The 12,289-nt window shown below is 36.9% G+C and overlaps 1 protein-coding gene across 2 annotated transcripts; it reads left to right on the top strand.

Moving 5' to 3' along the window:
- The first annotated feature begins 596 nt into the window (after positions 1–596).
- LOC107777151 (ATP-dependent Clp protease proteolytic subunit 5, chloroplastic) lies at positions 597–11,725 on the top strand. Of its 2 annotated transcripts, XM_016597139.2 has the most exons (10): positions 597–1,475; positions 1,567–1,671; positions 4,806–4,920; positions 5,049–5,141; positions 5,857–5,902; positions 6,062–6,134; positions 8,895–8,929; positions 9,021–9,109; positions 10,439–10,641; positions 11,561–11,725. In XM_016597139.2, coding segments are annotated over exons 1-10 (879 nt in total). In that variant the 5' UTR covers positions 597–1,356; the 3' UTR covers positions 11,562–11,725. The 2 variants fall into 2 exon arrangements, with proteins under 2 accessions (XP_016452625.1, XP_016452624.1); XM_016597138.2 differs by lacking the exon at positions 11,561–11,725 and having other exon boundaries at positions 10,439–10,848.
- The last annotated feature ends 564 nt before the right edge of the window (positions 11,726–12,289 follow it).

Here is a 12,289-nt window from a genome sequence, read left to right as displayed (position 1 = left end):
GATTCTTCTAGTAAAAATAGATAATTCTTCCACCATCATATTCTCTATGGCGGCGGTGGTCGCAGGGAGAGGAGCAACAATAACAACATCATTGGTGGAGGTTATTCCGTGAACATTAGCTGAAGCATTTGGAAAAGCCATCAAAAGTTGTGATGGGAATTTGAGGAAAAATAAGAAGTAAAGAAGTCAGAGGTTTCTTAAGAAATACAATATAGAGTTTGAAGAATTTTAGAAACGAAGTTCAATTAAAAGGTAGTATGGACAAAGGAAAAAGAGAGTTCTTATAGGTGTGGTCATCATGACCTTGGTAACCGTTGCGGTGTCATAACCCATTAACACCCCCATGTGTTCGAGACTTTAAATGAAACTGGCTAGATGTCTTTTTAGATTCATAAATAATGACGATTGCATCATAAATCCTGCCAAAAATTCTTTTGTGACACGCTAAAGATCATACTCTTCCGCACATTTCTTGAGAATTATCTAAAAAATAGGGGGGGGGGGGTATCTGTATTGGTAAAATCTAGCGTTGACACATGGATAGATTGCATGAAGACATGATATTGCTTGGAATATGTTTATCTCGGGAATAAAATGGTACCGAAACTCTATCCCGCTGGAAGTGTCTTTGATTCGGTAACTTCTTCTCGGGGAGACGGGAGCCATGTCCTGGTGGCGCCTCAAAGACGGTTCTGGAGATCCATCAGTAAAGTAATAGCTCGGGATTTGACTTGGTCCTCAACCATCCCCGATATATTAAGGATCCATTCATATCTACGACACCTGATATTCCTCCCATAACCGGCGAGTATCTTGACAGTTATTAACCACTTAGAGCTATGCCCAGAAGTGAGATGAGTATGTGAACGTTAGACTTAGGCTACAAATATTTCCACCGCCTTTTACTTGGGACTCACTTAATTTTCTCTTAACTTATTCATTATTCAAAACTGTTATATTCCGGTTAGGCTAGGCATTCAATCTCTTTGTACTTTACAAGCATTGTGGATTTTAATTTACAAACATTGTGGACCATTATGAAGCTCAATAAGATTATTTTTTCTTTTGCTTATTTATTTTCATTGTCTTATTTATTGCTCATTTAGCTTAACTTTATGATTCATTCAACTAAACTTTAATTCGAATTGGTAGTAACCTCATTAAAAACATATAAATTTAACTAAACTATTTTTGGGTGGAACAATATGCTCAAACTTTCTCTAAATTCCCGTTTGAGCAAAACAGAGCACCTCCGGTGTTGTTAACCGGTAAAGCCTCCTGCTCAAAGACCTATCCTTTCCTTCCTCTGAACTTGGCAAATATACCCTCTTTCTCTCTCTAAAAATCCAAGAAAAAATGGCCCATTCGTGCGTGGCCACGACTTCCTCTATCTCTAAATTCAACTTCTCCTCTGACTCCTCTACTATTCGTGAAGCTTACCCTAATACCCTCTCCTTTAAGACCCTTCAGTTCAGGTACTTAGCTGAAGTCGTATATGCTTACTTATATAAATGTGAATAACGACAACACTTTCTCTAATGGTTTTGCTTTATTGATTTTGCCCAGGAATTTAAAGGTGAAGAATCGGGGAAAGAGTACAGTGAAGGCCGTGTACTCTGGAGCCAACTGGGATTCTGGAATTACTTCACCAACTGGGATTTGGTCTATAAGGTTCCCCCTATTTTCCTTTTATTCGTATAGTTTGTTGGAAATAATTTGGTTAATTTCCACCACTAATTTTCGGTTATTCTTATAATGGTTTGTTTTATTGATGGGCAAGGTAAATAAGGGAAGAAAATGGGGAATCTTGGTGTATGACCCTTTTTTGGGTTGAATCAAGATAAGATATACTGAAGAACATAGGCCTGCTTGCCTGCTCTCTGTCTCTCATTTAAGAAGTTATTAAGTACTATGTTAGGATCGGAACCGGATAATGCAGAATTAAGCAAAACATCTTTATAAAAATAAAAATAATAAATTAATAAGGAGACATAGAATTAACGTTGTTCCATTAGTGTGACCAATGTCTACAAGGGAGATGAGCTTGCTCAATGTGACCTATGTCCACAAGTGAAGATGAATTGCTTTACTATACCAATAAGAGTACAAAGGAGAGAACAAAATTAGAGTAAATACTCCAATTAATTCCAAATACTTCGAGAGAATAACCTCCTCGAAAAACTCACAAAGAAATTCACACGTGTTTCCTAAAATAACTTTCTCACGAAATAAGATACTCGTAAAGTGTTTCTTGCTTGGTGTGTTAAAATAAGAAGAATTGCTCTCCTTTTATAGGAGCAAAACTTGGACTCCAAGTTGTGTTAAAAAAGAGAAATGTTCAAAAAATTTCTCCACCACATGAAGCATTCCTAGCTCCAAGCAATATTCTCATCCAAGGATATTCCAATTGGCACATGCCTATTTCCAAGAAATAGGATTACAAGCAATATCATATTGTCTTATCTGTTACGCCAAAAGATATCCACATTAGAAATTTCCGCATTACCCTAGTTTTGGTGATATAATAAATTTGCTCCACACTCTCTGCAGCTATCCTTATTGGCCAAATCATTCTACATAAATGTCAATCAAGTGCAAGCACACTAGAAGAGGCTTCGTGAACATGTCAACAATAATGTCTCTAGTGTTGATCTTCTGAACAATAACTCTTTCTTCAGCAATGGTTTCCCAGATGAAATGATACCTCATATCAATATACTTCGTCCTCTCATAATACATGTGATCTTTTGTCAAGTGAATGATACTTTTATTGTCACATAAAATTATAATGCCACCCTGATGTAAACTGAATTCGGCAAATATGACCCGTTATTCTTTTGTTGCCTTGGTCGCTACCATATATTTTGCTTAGGTTGTAGATAAAGCTACTAGATGATGTATTCTCACTTTCCAATTGATAGCACAACCAATAATGTATAATACGTAGCCTATTAGTGATCTTCTTTTGTCAAGATCACGTGCATACTCTAAGTTTACAAAACCAAGCAGAGTGTTAGTATTTGACCCAAACTCCAAAAATGTATTTGAAGTACCTCAAAAGTATTTGAAAATCCATTTCACAACCATGCATTTTTTTTTAGGACAAGCCATATATTAGCTTACCATACTTACTGCTTGTGAAATGTCTGAACGTGTACAACCATTGCGTACAATGGAATAAGGTATTTGTGCCATATGCCTCTCATCTTCGTCTGATTGCGGTGACTAAGTAGCTGACAACTTCAAATGAGCAGCAAAAGAGGTATTCACTGGCTTAACATCTTTCACACTGAGTCTCTCCAAGACCTTCGCCAAATGATTCTTTTGGATGGCTCTTCAATCTCTTTGGTATTGCCGAAGGAAAAGTCTCTATTAAGAAGATAAACACTAGAGACGACTCTGCTAATATGTTCATGAAGCCTCTTCCTGTTGGCAAGCTGCTTGAACTTGATTGACTTTTATGAAGAATGATCTAGTCTGTAAGAGTTTTTGCGAAGAGGTTGGAGCAAATTTACAATATTAGCCAGAATTAGGCCAAGGTGAAAATTTGTAACGTCAAATGTGGCCATCTTTTGGCTTTTATAGAAGTGACATCGTTGGCCATCCTATTCTTAGCATTAGGCATGTGCCTTATGGAATTTTCTTTGCTGACAATATTGCTGGGAGCCAAAGAATGGTTCATGTGGTGGAGAAATTATTTGGACATTTCTTTCCTTTTGTTTTTATACAACTTGGAACCCGAGTTTAATTTTACTCTTATAAAAGGAGATCAATTCTTCTTATTTTGACATACCAATTAAGAGAGCAAGAAATACTTTAAGAGTGTCTTTTTATGTGATAAAGAGTATTCTGGGAGAGAGTTGTTTTAGGGAAACACTTGCGGGATTTCTTTGTGAGTGTTTTTTTGAGGTTATTCTCTTGGAGTATTTGGGATTAGCAGAGGCGGATTTGGGATTTTTAGTACATGGGCGCACTACTTAAAAAAGGAGGAAATAATGTATTAAGCGGGAATTGATCCCTATTCCTCTTGGTAAATACTCAATCTTCAACCAAATGCATCATTCAACCTTGTTGAAGCATGTGTGCCAACAGTTAATATTATACCAATTTTAGAAAATATGTACATAAACTATCTATTTTTTCGGAAAGACCATGGGTTCATGTGCCTCATAATTTCCCCTCTAAATTCACCTCCGGGGATTAGTTACAATGTTTACTCTACTTTTATACTCTTGTTGGTATAGTAAATTTGCTTCTTTCCGCTTGTGGACGTAGGTCACATTGACTGAACCACATTAAATTTTTGGTCTCCTTATTATCTTTATTGTTGTCATTTTTATAATGCTGTATTTCTTGATTCCGCACAATCCCCGTTCTCGATCCTAACATACTAGTATTTGACTATTCATTTGTTTTTCATGAAGAACCTAAACTAGCAAAATTTTTAATAAAAGAAAATGATTCTCTTAAGCCAATTTCTGACTGAAATTTTAAGAGAGGATGTGTTATATTGTCTTTCGAATATCTTTAACAATTTCAGATAAAAATCTGACATGGATATGCTTAAAGTCTTAGCAGGTTTTTCTGATTCAGGAATCATAGATTTTTTCTTTTAACATCTGGTTGTACATACCCATTTATGTCTAGGAAAATGAAGAGCCTATATTCCATAGATGGCGAGGGAAAAAAATCAGTCCTGTTGACTTTTGAATCTGATAATTGTTAAGAATCTGATATTAATGACTTAATTGTGCTATAGTTCTCAAGTGTATCATAGAAATAAGTTATTTCTTTAACATTTGCAGAGATGACTTGCAAGTTCCATCATCGCCCTATTTTCCTGCTTATGCCCAAGGTCAAGGACCACCTCCAATGGTGCAAGAGCGGTTTATGAGTGTGATCAGCCAGCTCTTCCAATATGTATGGATTCTTTTTTCTTATTATTTCTTCAGTTTTGACTGCAAAGTATGATGTACTTGCTAAATTTTATTCCCCTATAAGAAAATTGTACTTGCTAAAATTTAGTTCGTTGCGTTGTTGAATCTTAGAGGATCATACGATGTGGTGGGGCAGTTGATGACGATATGGCAAATATTATAGTTGCTCAGCTTCTCTATCTTGACGCTGTTGATCCAACAAAGGTATATTTTGGATCGTATCTTTATATCCCCCTCCTCTTACATTGGATAGTCTTAGTTTAAGTATCGGATGTTGTGGAATATATCTGAATGAGATTCTGCTCGAAGCATTCCTTCTTTATGGATATTAATGCTCTCTGTCAGTTTAATCCTTTTGTGATTTCGTTGACCACATATGTTCTGTCTACTGCTTCATTGCTTGGACAAATTCTGGAGTCCTTGTAGCTTCCGACCTGGAATACTCGGAATGACATGCCACATATAGTATGGATCTAGCCTACTAAAGCCCTAGTTGTATATGTAGCCAATGAATGAACAAATTTAAGGGGATGATGTGGAATTTCCACTTTCTCCTCTTTCTCTTGGTCTGCATCTTTTGTATACTTGAAGCTCTTTCATTATGCCTTACAAGGATTTACCCTTGATCAGCTCCGTCTCAAATGGGATAAAAAGCTTGCCTTGTAATAATAAGGAACAAAAGAGTAAAGCGACCTTCTATTACAATTAGCATGCTGAGATTCTCTGACTTTTACCGTGCAGCTTTGCATCGTTACAACAAGTAATTGTGTAACTTGTCTGTAGGAGCATCCTTAGTAAGATTTTATTTTTGCACTGTTTTTATTACTAAACGTCTGCATAATATCCTTTTGTTTTCCTTTTATTATTGCTTCTATATTTCCCCTAAACCAACTTTTGACCTCCCTAATCTACTAAACAGGATATTGTCATGTATGTCAACTCTCCAGGAGGGTCAGTTACAGCAGGTACTTTCAAGTGTTCCAATCAAACTCGTTTGTTATTATCTACTTCTGTAACTGTTCTAACTTCTAGCTTATGTCGCATTCAGTTGGACTATGGCACCATTTTAACGTGCTGTTTTATTTCATGATTCACCAAGTTTCATCCATATTTTATTATATCAGGAATGGCCATTTTTGATACCATGCGTCATATTCGGCCTGATGTCTCCACCGTTTGTGTTGGACTCGCTGCGAGGTGCTGAGTTGATTTGCTTTACTTTTGTAACATCTTTTTTTAGAATATGATTGTTTCCTTCCCTATTGCTTACGATGCTTAACATAAACATATTCTCCCTTATTATCCTTTAGTTTTTGGTATTGCACCTGAATTTAGTATCCTTGACCAATGCCAGAATCTTGTGGTAAAATTGGAATCAACTCTCAAACCCAATGTTACACTCCCTTTATGTATTACCTCTCACCCTTCTTTGCTGCTGCTAGTCAAAGTTAAAGAGTACCAATGGACATAGTACCGCTGTTTCAATGGTTAAATATGATCATGGTATTTTGTCAAATTTAGCTCTATTACTTAAATATGATATATAAACTTATACATCTCCAAAATAATTTAATCATAATTCATCACATAATATAAAGTCTCACATGCAATCAACTAACTTAACAGGTGATATGTAATGACTAAGGGTGTGTTGGTAATGAAGGAAAACATTTTCCAGAAAATATTTTCTAATTTTTCCATGTTTGGTTGACTTTAACGTTTTGAAAAATATTTTCCTTATGAACTCATTTTCCTCCAATTGGAGGAAAATGACTTCCCTATCTAGAGGAGAGAAAATGTTTTTCAAAACTCTCTTTCAATCTTCCTCAACTCTCATCACCCCTCCCTTGCTCGCCTCGGACCTCAAGACTCGTAACCTAAACCTAAAGGTCAAGGGGTTGGGGTCCGGGTCGGGGTTAATGCTGGGGATCAAGGTTCTGGGTCGAGTTTCAATTCGGGATTGGGGTTGGGAACGAGATTGGAGGTTGGGGTTAGGGTCAGCTTTAGAGTCGAATCCGAGGTTAGAGTCAGGATCGGGATTGAGGGTCGGGGTCGAGTGTCGAATTAAAGATTTAGGGTTGCGGTTGGGATGAGGGGCAGGGATTGGGGTCGGGATCAGTGGTCAAAGTCGGGATCAAGGTTCGAGGTTAGGGTCTGTCGGGATCAGTGTTGGGGATTGATATCAGTGTCGGGGGTCGATGTTTGGGGTAAGAAAGCAAGGTCGTCGTACCCCCCATCCTGATCCCAAACCCCGACTTTAAACTTGAACCCAGACCCCAAATCCTGACCTTGAACCCCAACCCTGACCCCCCCATCAACAATCCCGACCTCGACCCCGACTTCCATTACTGATTCTGACCTCGAACCCTGACCCGGAACCCCGAACCACGAACCTTGTACCCGACCCTCATTATCAATTTCGAACCTCGTCCCTAAACCCCGAACCTCATCGCCGATCCTTACCCCGACCTGACCTAGACCCTTACTCTCGACCTTGACCCTGGACCTAGATCCCCACCGCTCCACTCCCCCCACTTCACCCACTTAGTCTCCCATAATGTTTGCCTAGATTATATATTTTCCAACAATATTTTCTGCTAACTTATCAAACACCAGAAAATAAGTAAGAAAACCACTTATTTTCCATGGAGAACATTTTCCTACATACCAAACACACCCTAAGTTTAAAGTAGTTTAGGTTGAAGGCAAAATTTGAAGTACCAAATCTAGACTCTTATTCGATACTTCCTTTGTTTCAATTTATGTGAACTTATTTCCTTTTTAGTCCGTGCCAAAAAGAATGACCCCTTTTCATATTTGAAAATAATTTACCTTTATGCAATGATTTATAGTCATACAAAACATATGTGCCTCATTTTAAACCACAAGTTCAAAAGTCTTCTCATTTTTCTTAAACTCCGTGCCCGGTCAAATAAGTTCACATAAATTGAAACGGAGGGCGTAAATCATAGAGATATTTAGGCTTACAGGTGAAAAGAAAATTTTAAAAATAAATTAAGTAAAGTAACAAAAATCAACGGTTATTTCACCAAAGCCAAGAAAAATTCTCAAATGGTTGAGAATATAAAACTTAAAAGCTGTAAAAAGATTGTTTTCTCAAATGTAAGAGTTCTCTCAAATGGATCTTCCCATAGCCCAGACATGTCAGCGGTGAGGTGAAATTTCAGCAATTTGTTTCAACCGCAACCTGCCCCACCCAGTTTTCGATTTTAAAAATATTTGTTTGAACACACGTCGTCCCGTTGCCATCCCTATTTAAACACTAACTAGCATAAAAAGTGGAAGCACAGATGGGTAAATTGGTGCAATTTGCTGGTTGTTTTGGACGTATTCTGATGGGAGAGGATGAAGGGCTGGGTAAAAAAGAAGTGGGGCGAATGGCAATGGCTAGAACTGAATATTAGGCTATTTACTCATCATATATGCCAGCTTCTCCTTCCTCTGATGCCAGCAATCAGAGAGTAGAAGTTCAAATAGCTGCATCTGTGCTTAAAATTTTTCTTTCTGACCATAAATGACGTTAAAAGTAAGTACTAATACCTTGGGACAATGTGAACTTTGGGACGCTAGTCAAGAAATGTGATAGGAAGAATTCAAGAGTTGGGCTTGGGTATCAGGGAGCACATGTAGTGCTTGATAATGTTCATTTTTCATTGAGTCCACTCACCACTGCATCTTATTTGTAAACAAGGATGGCCTTATGGAAGTTGCATGACACTAAGTTTATATTACAAGTTTGTAGCAAATGCACTTGGAATCAGTTAGATTGATTGAGTATTTAAAGTTGAGACTTTAAATTAGTTTCTACTTTCTACGAATAACTGCTAGTTGAAATTTTCCATGTTGCAGAAATGTTGCTGTTAATACCATCACAATTGTCTTAATTAGTTTTAGAGCTTAAAAAAAGTTGTCTTAATTAGTTTATCAACTTTGCAGTATGGGGGCTTTTCTTCTTAGCGCTGGCACCAAAGGTAAATTGAATTTCTCATTCATGGATAAAGAGTCTTTTTTCATGCTGAGTATCACTGTGTTCTGAACTCGTGACATTATTTTCTCATGAAGGTAAGAGATATAGCCTGCCAAACTCGAGGATAATGATTCACCAACCTCTTGGTGGTGCACAAGGTGGGCAAACTGATATAGACATTCAGGTAAACATACTCTCTCATTCAACACTATCCTGTTTCAGAATGTTGCCTCTAGAACACAACGTTTCTGAGACATATTTGGTTATAAGGTCTTGGGTCTGACTTCTCTCCGTCCTCTAAATGGAAAAAAAAAATTCCCCTCTGTTTCTCTCTCTTTTTCATACTTCCTCTTTTCCAAATAACATGCAATATCAGTTTCCTAATTTGGAACTTCACGACATCTTCAGAAAAATTGTGGAGTGCACTTATGTGACTGACGAGTTCGAATCTCCAGAGAGTTAATTTTATCTACAATTTTAGTCATCTAATATCTAACGAAGTTCAGTGATTCCTCAACACCCATGTCGACACAACGAAGGTACTTAAATGAGTACGCAAAATTACTGATTGGCCATTGGGAAACCAATAAGCAGTAAGAGAGGGGGGGTGGGGTGTGGAAAACTCAAGACTATGGAAAAAATAGATACTTGGGCTAGTTATAATGCTATATATGTGAAGCTATTACATTACAATATTGTTTTCAGGATCAAAATCAATAGCTTTTTCTAATGCTCTGTTAACCATGTTGAGCAAATTCATGGACAATATGCTATTACTGTATTGTTAGCTATACAATGGTGAAGCTATGACATAAAGAAGCTATGGATAGTATTAACTCAGTAGGCAAAGCTCAAGCTTTTAGTGCTTAAGCTATGGTCCGCACCAACTTTCACGATTCATGTGTTTCCATTCGTGAATCCCAAATTCTTCCCCTAAAGTATTTGTTTGCTTGAGTATTGAACTTTTATTCTGGATTATTAGGAGGGCGTTAATTCCATTATTGTGTCTTATAACTTGCCTTTTAGACTTGAAAATGGTCGTTCTCAAAATTTTATTGCAAAAGATCCTTTTAACAATGTAATCTGTACCATATACTAACAAAAGGTAAATTCATGTATAACAATTGACGATAGAAAATGGACGGAAGTTTTGAGTATTTAATTCATTTTGAAAATGTTCGAACAGCTGATAACATGGACAACTTTTGGTGCTGAAATGATTCCATAAAGTTTATGAACCCAAGCTTTGTGGATTTTGCCATTCAATCCCATTGGAAGCTTAAGTTTCCAGCTTGTGGGTGCAAGTTGATCAAGGCTCATCTCATTTTGTTCTCGCACTCTGGTGCAATAAACTTGTTTCAGCTTCTCATCAATGAGCAAGCAACTTGAGATATTCTAATGTCAAATCCTATATTTTGATGGTACATGGATCACACATGCAAATAAATGCCTTGTTTAGCTTAGCATATGATGGAACACTTGCACCTAAACTAATGCTTGTACTGATTTCCAGGCTAATGAGATGTTGCATCACAAAGCAAATCTGAATGGGTACCTTGCCTACCATACTGGTCAAAGCCTTGAGAAGATCAACCAAGATACCGATCGTGATTTTTTCATGAGTGCAAAGGAAGCTAAAGACTATGGGCTCATTGATGGAGTCATCTTGAACCCCATGAAAGCCCTTCAACCAATTGCAGCAGCTGCTGAACAATAGTACGTAGTTGAATTTTATATCAAGATGTCGAATTTCTTCTTTCTGCTCCTTGCACGTAGGCGATTTTACAAGTAGACATGGTTAGAGAGATCACCATTGATTAGTAAGTTCTACATTGAGCCTTTATTGCAGTTGTGAAAAGCTATTGTATACGAATTTTCACTAGTTTATTCAAGCAAGATTTTTGGGAAATGTGAAACGTTTCAGAACTCCTGTTCATGTCTTTTTTTCTATATTTTCCCTTTGTTGTTTCTACGTCTGTGATCTGTTTTCACAGCTCTTCCTAACATTGGTCACGATCTGTCTGCGTGGTGTCTGTATAATAGACATTCTCTCACGTGCTTTGTTGCTTGAAGATTACAAGAGTAGCTTGTTTTAACTCGACCACGGACATTTTAAAGGGGGAAAAAAAAACAAGGGCGTGAGAGCGTCAAAGTAACTACTAGAAGTAATATTAAATAAGTTGTACATTTTAAACGATGCGGTACAAATTTATTTATTATTATTTATTGTTTTTTGTGTGGAAGTAATGGACAAAGGCTATTTATCTAGACGAGGCAAGTAACTAAGGTAAAAATTGCACGATTTGGTCGCCCCTATTTAACCTATATCCATTTTTTTAAAAAGTTTTAACTTGTACTCATTTTTTAAACAACTTCAGCCCCCTTTCTCCTCCTTAAAGTTTTATCTTTTCTTTTTCCAGAAGTAAGGTTCATCCCTATGTGCTTCTTATTTCTCTGGTGAATCCTATAAATTTTCAATCATTTTTTCCTTTTCGTCGACACCCTCAGCTATAAAGGTTCTATCTTGGTTTTGCAACTTGAATCTTATGCACCTTGTGGTTGAAAATGAATTGAGTGGGAAGAGAATAAGAATATCTACTGTTAGCACTAACAAAAATGAACTCTTGTTGTGCAGAATCTATTGGAATGAGGACTGGAGATGATTCTGAGCCACTGGTGTGAAACGATTCTATGTTGTTGGACTGCTTGAGATAAGTATATAAAGAAGAGAAGTTTCAAAGTTGTCTGTCGTACTTCAGCAAATAGCAGCAAATAAAATTAAAGCCACAACTTTAAGTTACTTCGTGTGGGTAGCTACAAAACAAAAACTTCAGCTCTAAAGCTGAAGATCGCCAGTTACAAAACAAAAACTCGCCAGTTACAAAAACAAAAACTTCGCCAATTACAAAACAAAAACTTCAGCTCTAGAGCTGAAGTTCACCAGTTACAAAAACAAAAACATCAGTAATTTCAAACAAAAACTTCAGCAAATAGAGAACAAAACTTCAGCTACTATGCTTAAGTTCAGCAATTACAAACAAAAACTTCAGCACACTTGGCGTCTATTAGAATGCTGAAGTTTTGCGTGATTGTTTTTGCTACTTCAGCCCCGTATGCTGAAGTTATGCGAAAAAGTAGGTACGTTTGCAATTTTTTTTGCAAAGCGGGCACAAATTAAAACGTGACCCAAAAAGCGGGTATAGATACAAATCTCCCTCTGAAGCTTGTCCAAGCTTCTAAAATAAACTTATTTTGAGACGTATTTTTCTCAAAATTATTTTCGTTCCTATACAATATTTGAAACTTAATTATTAAAATTGTTCTAATTTTGTATATTACTCGCCCTAAATAAGGATTACTTACA

The sequence above is a fragment of the Nicotiana tabacum genome, chromosome 5 (assembly GCF_000715075.1).
Source record: "Nicotiana tabacum cultivar K326 chromosome 5, ASM71507v2, whole genome shotgun sequence".
NCBI classification, from domain to species: Eukaryota; Viridiplantae; Streptophyta; class Magnoliopsida; order Solanales; family Solanaceae; genus Nicotiana; species Nicotiana tabacum.
The sequence above is the reverse complement of the archived record's forward strand: the minus strand, read 5'-3'. Positions and strand labels throughout refer to the sequence as shown.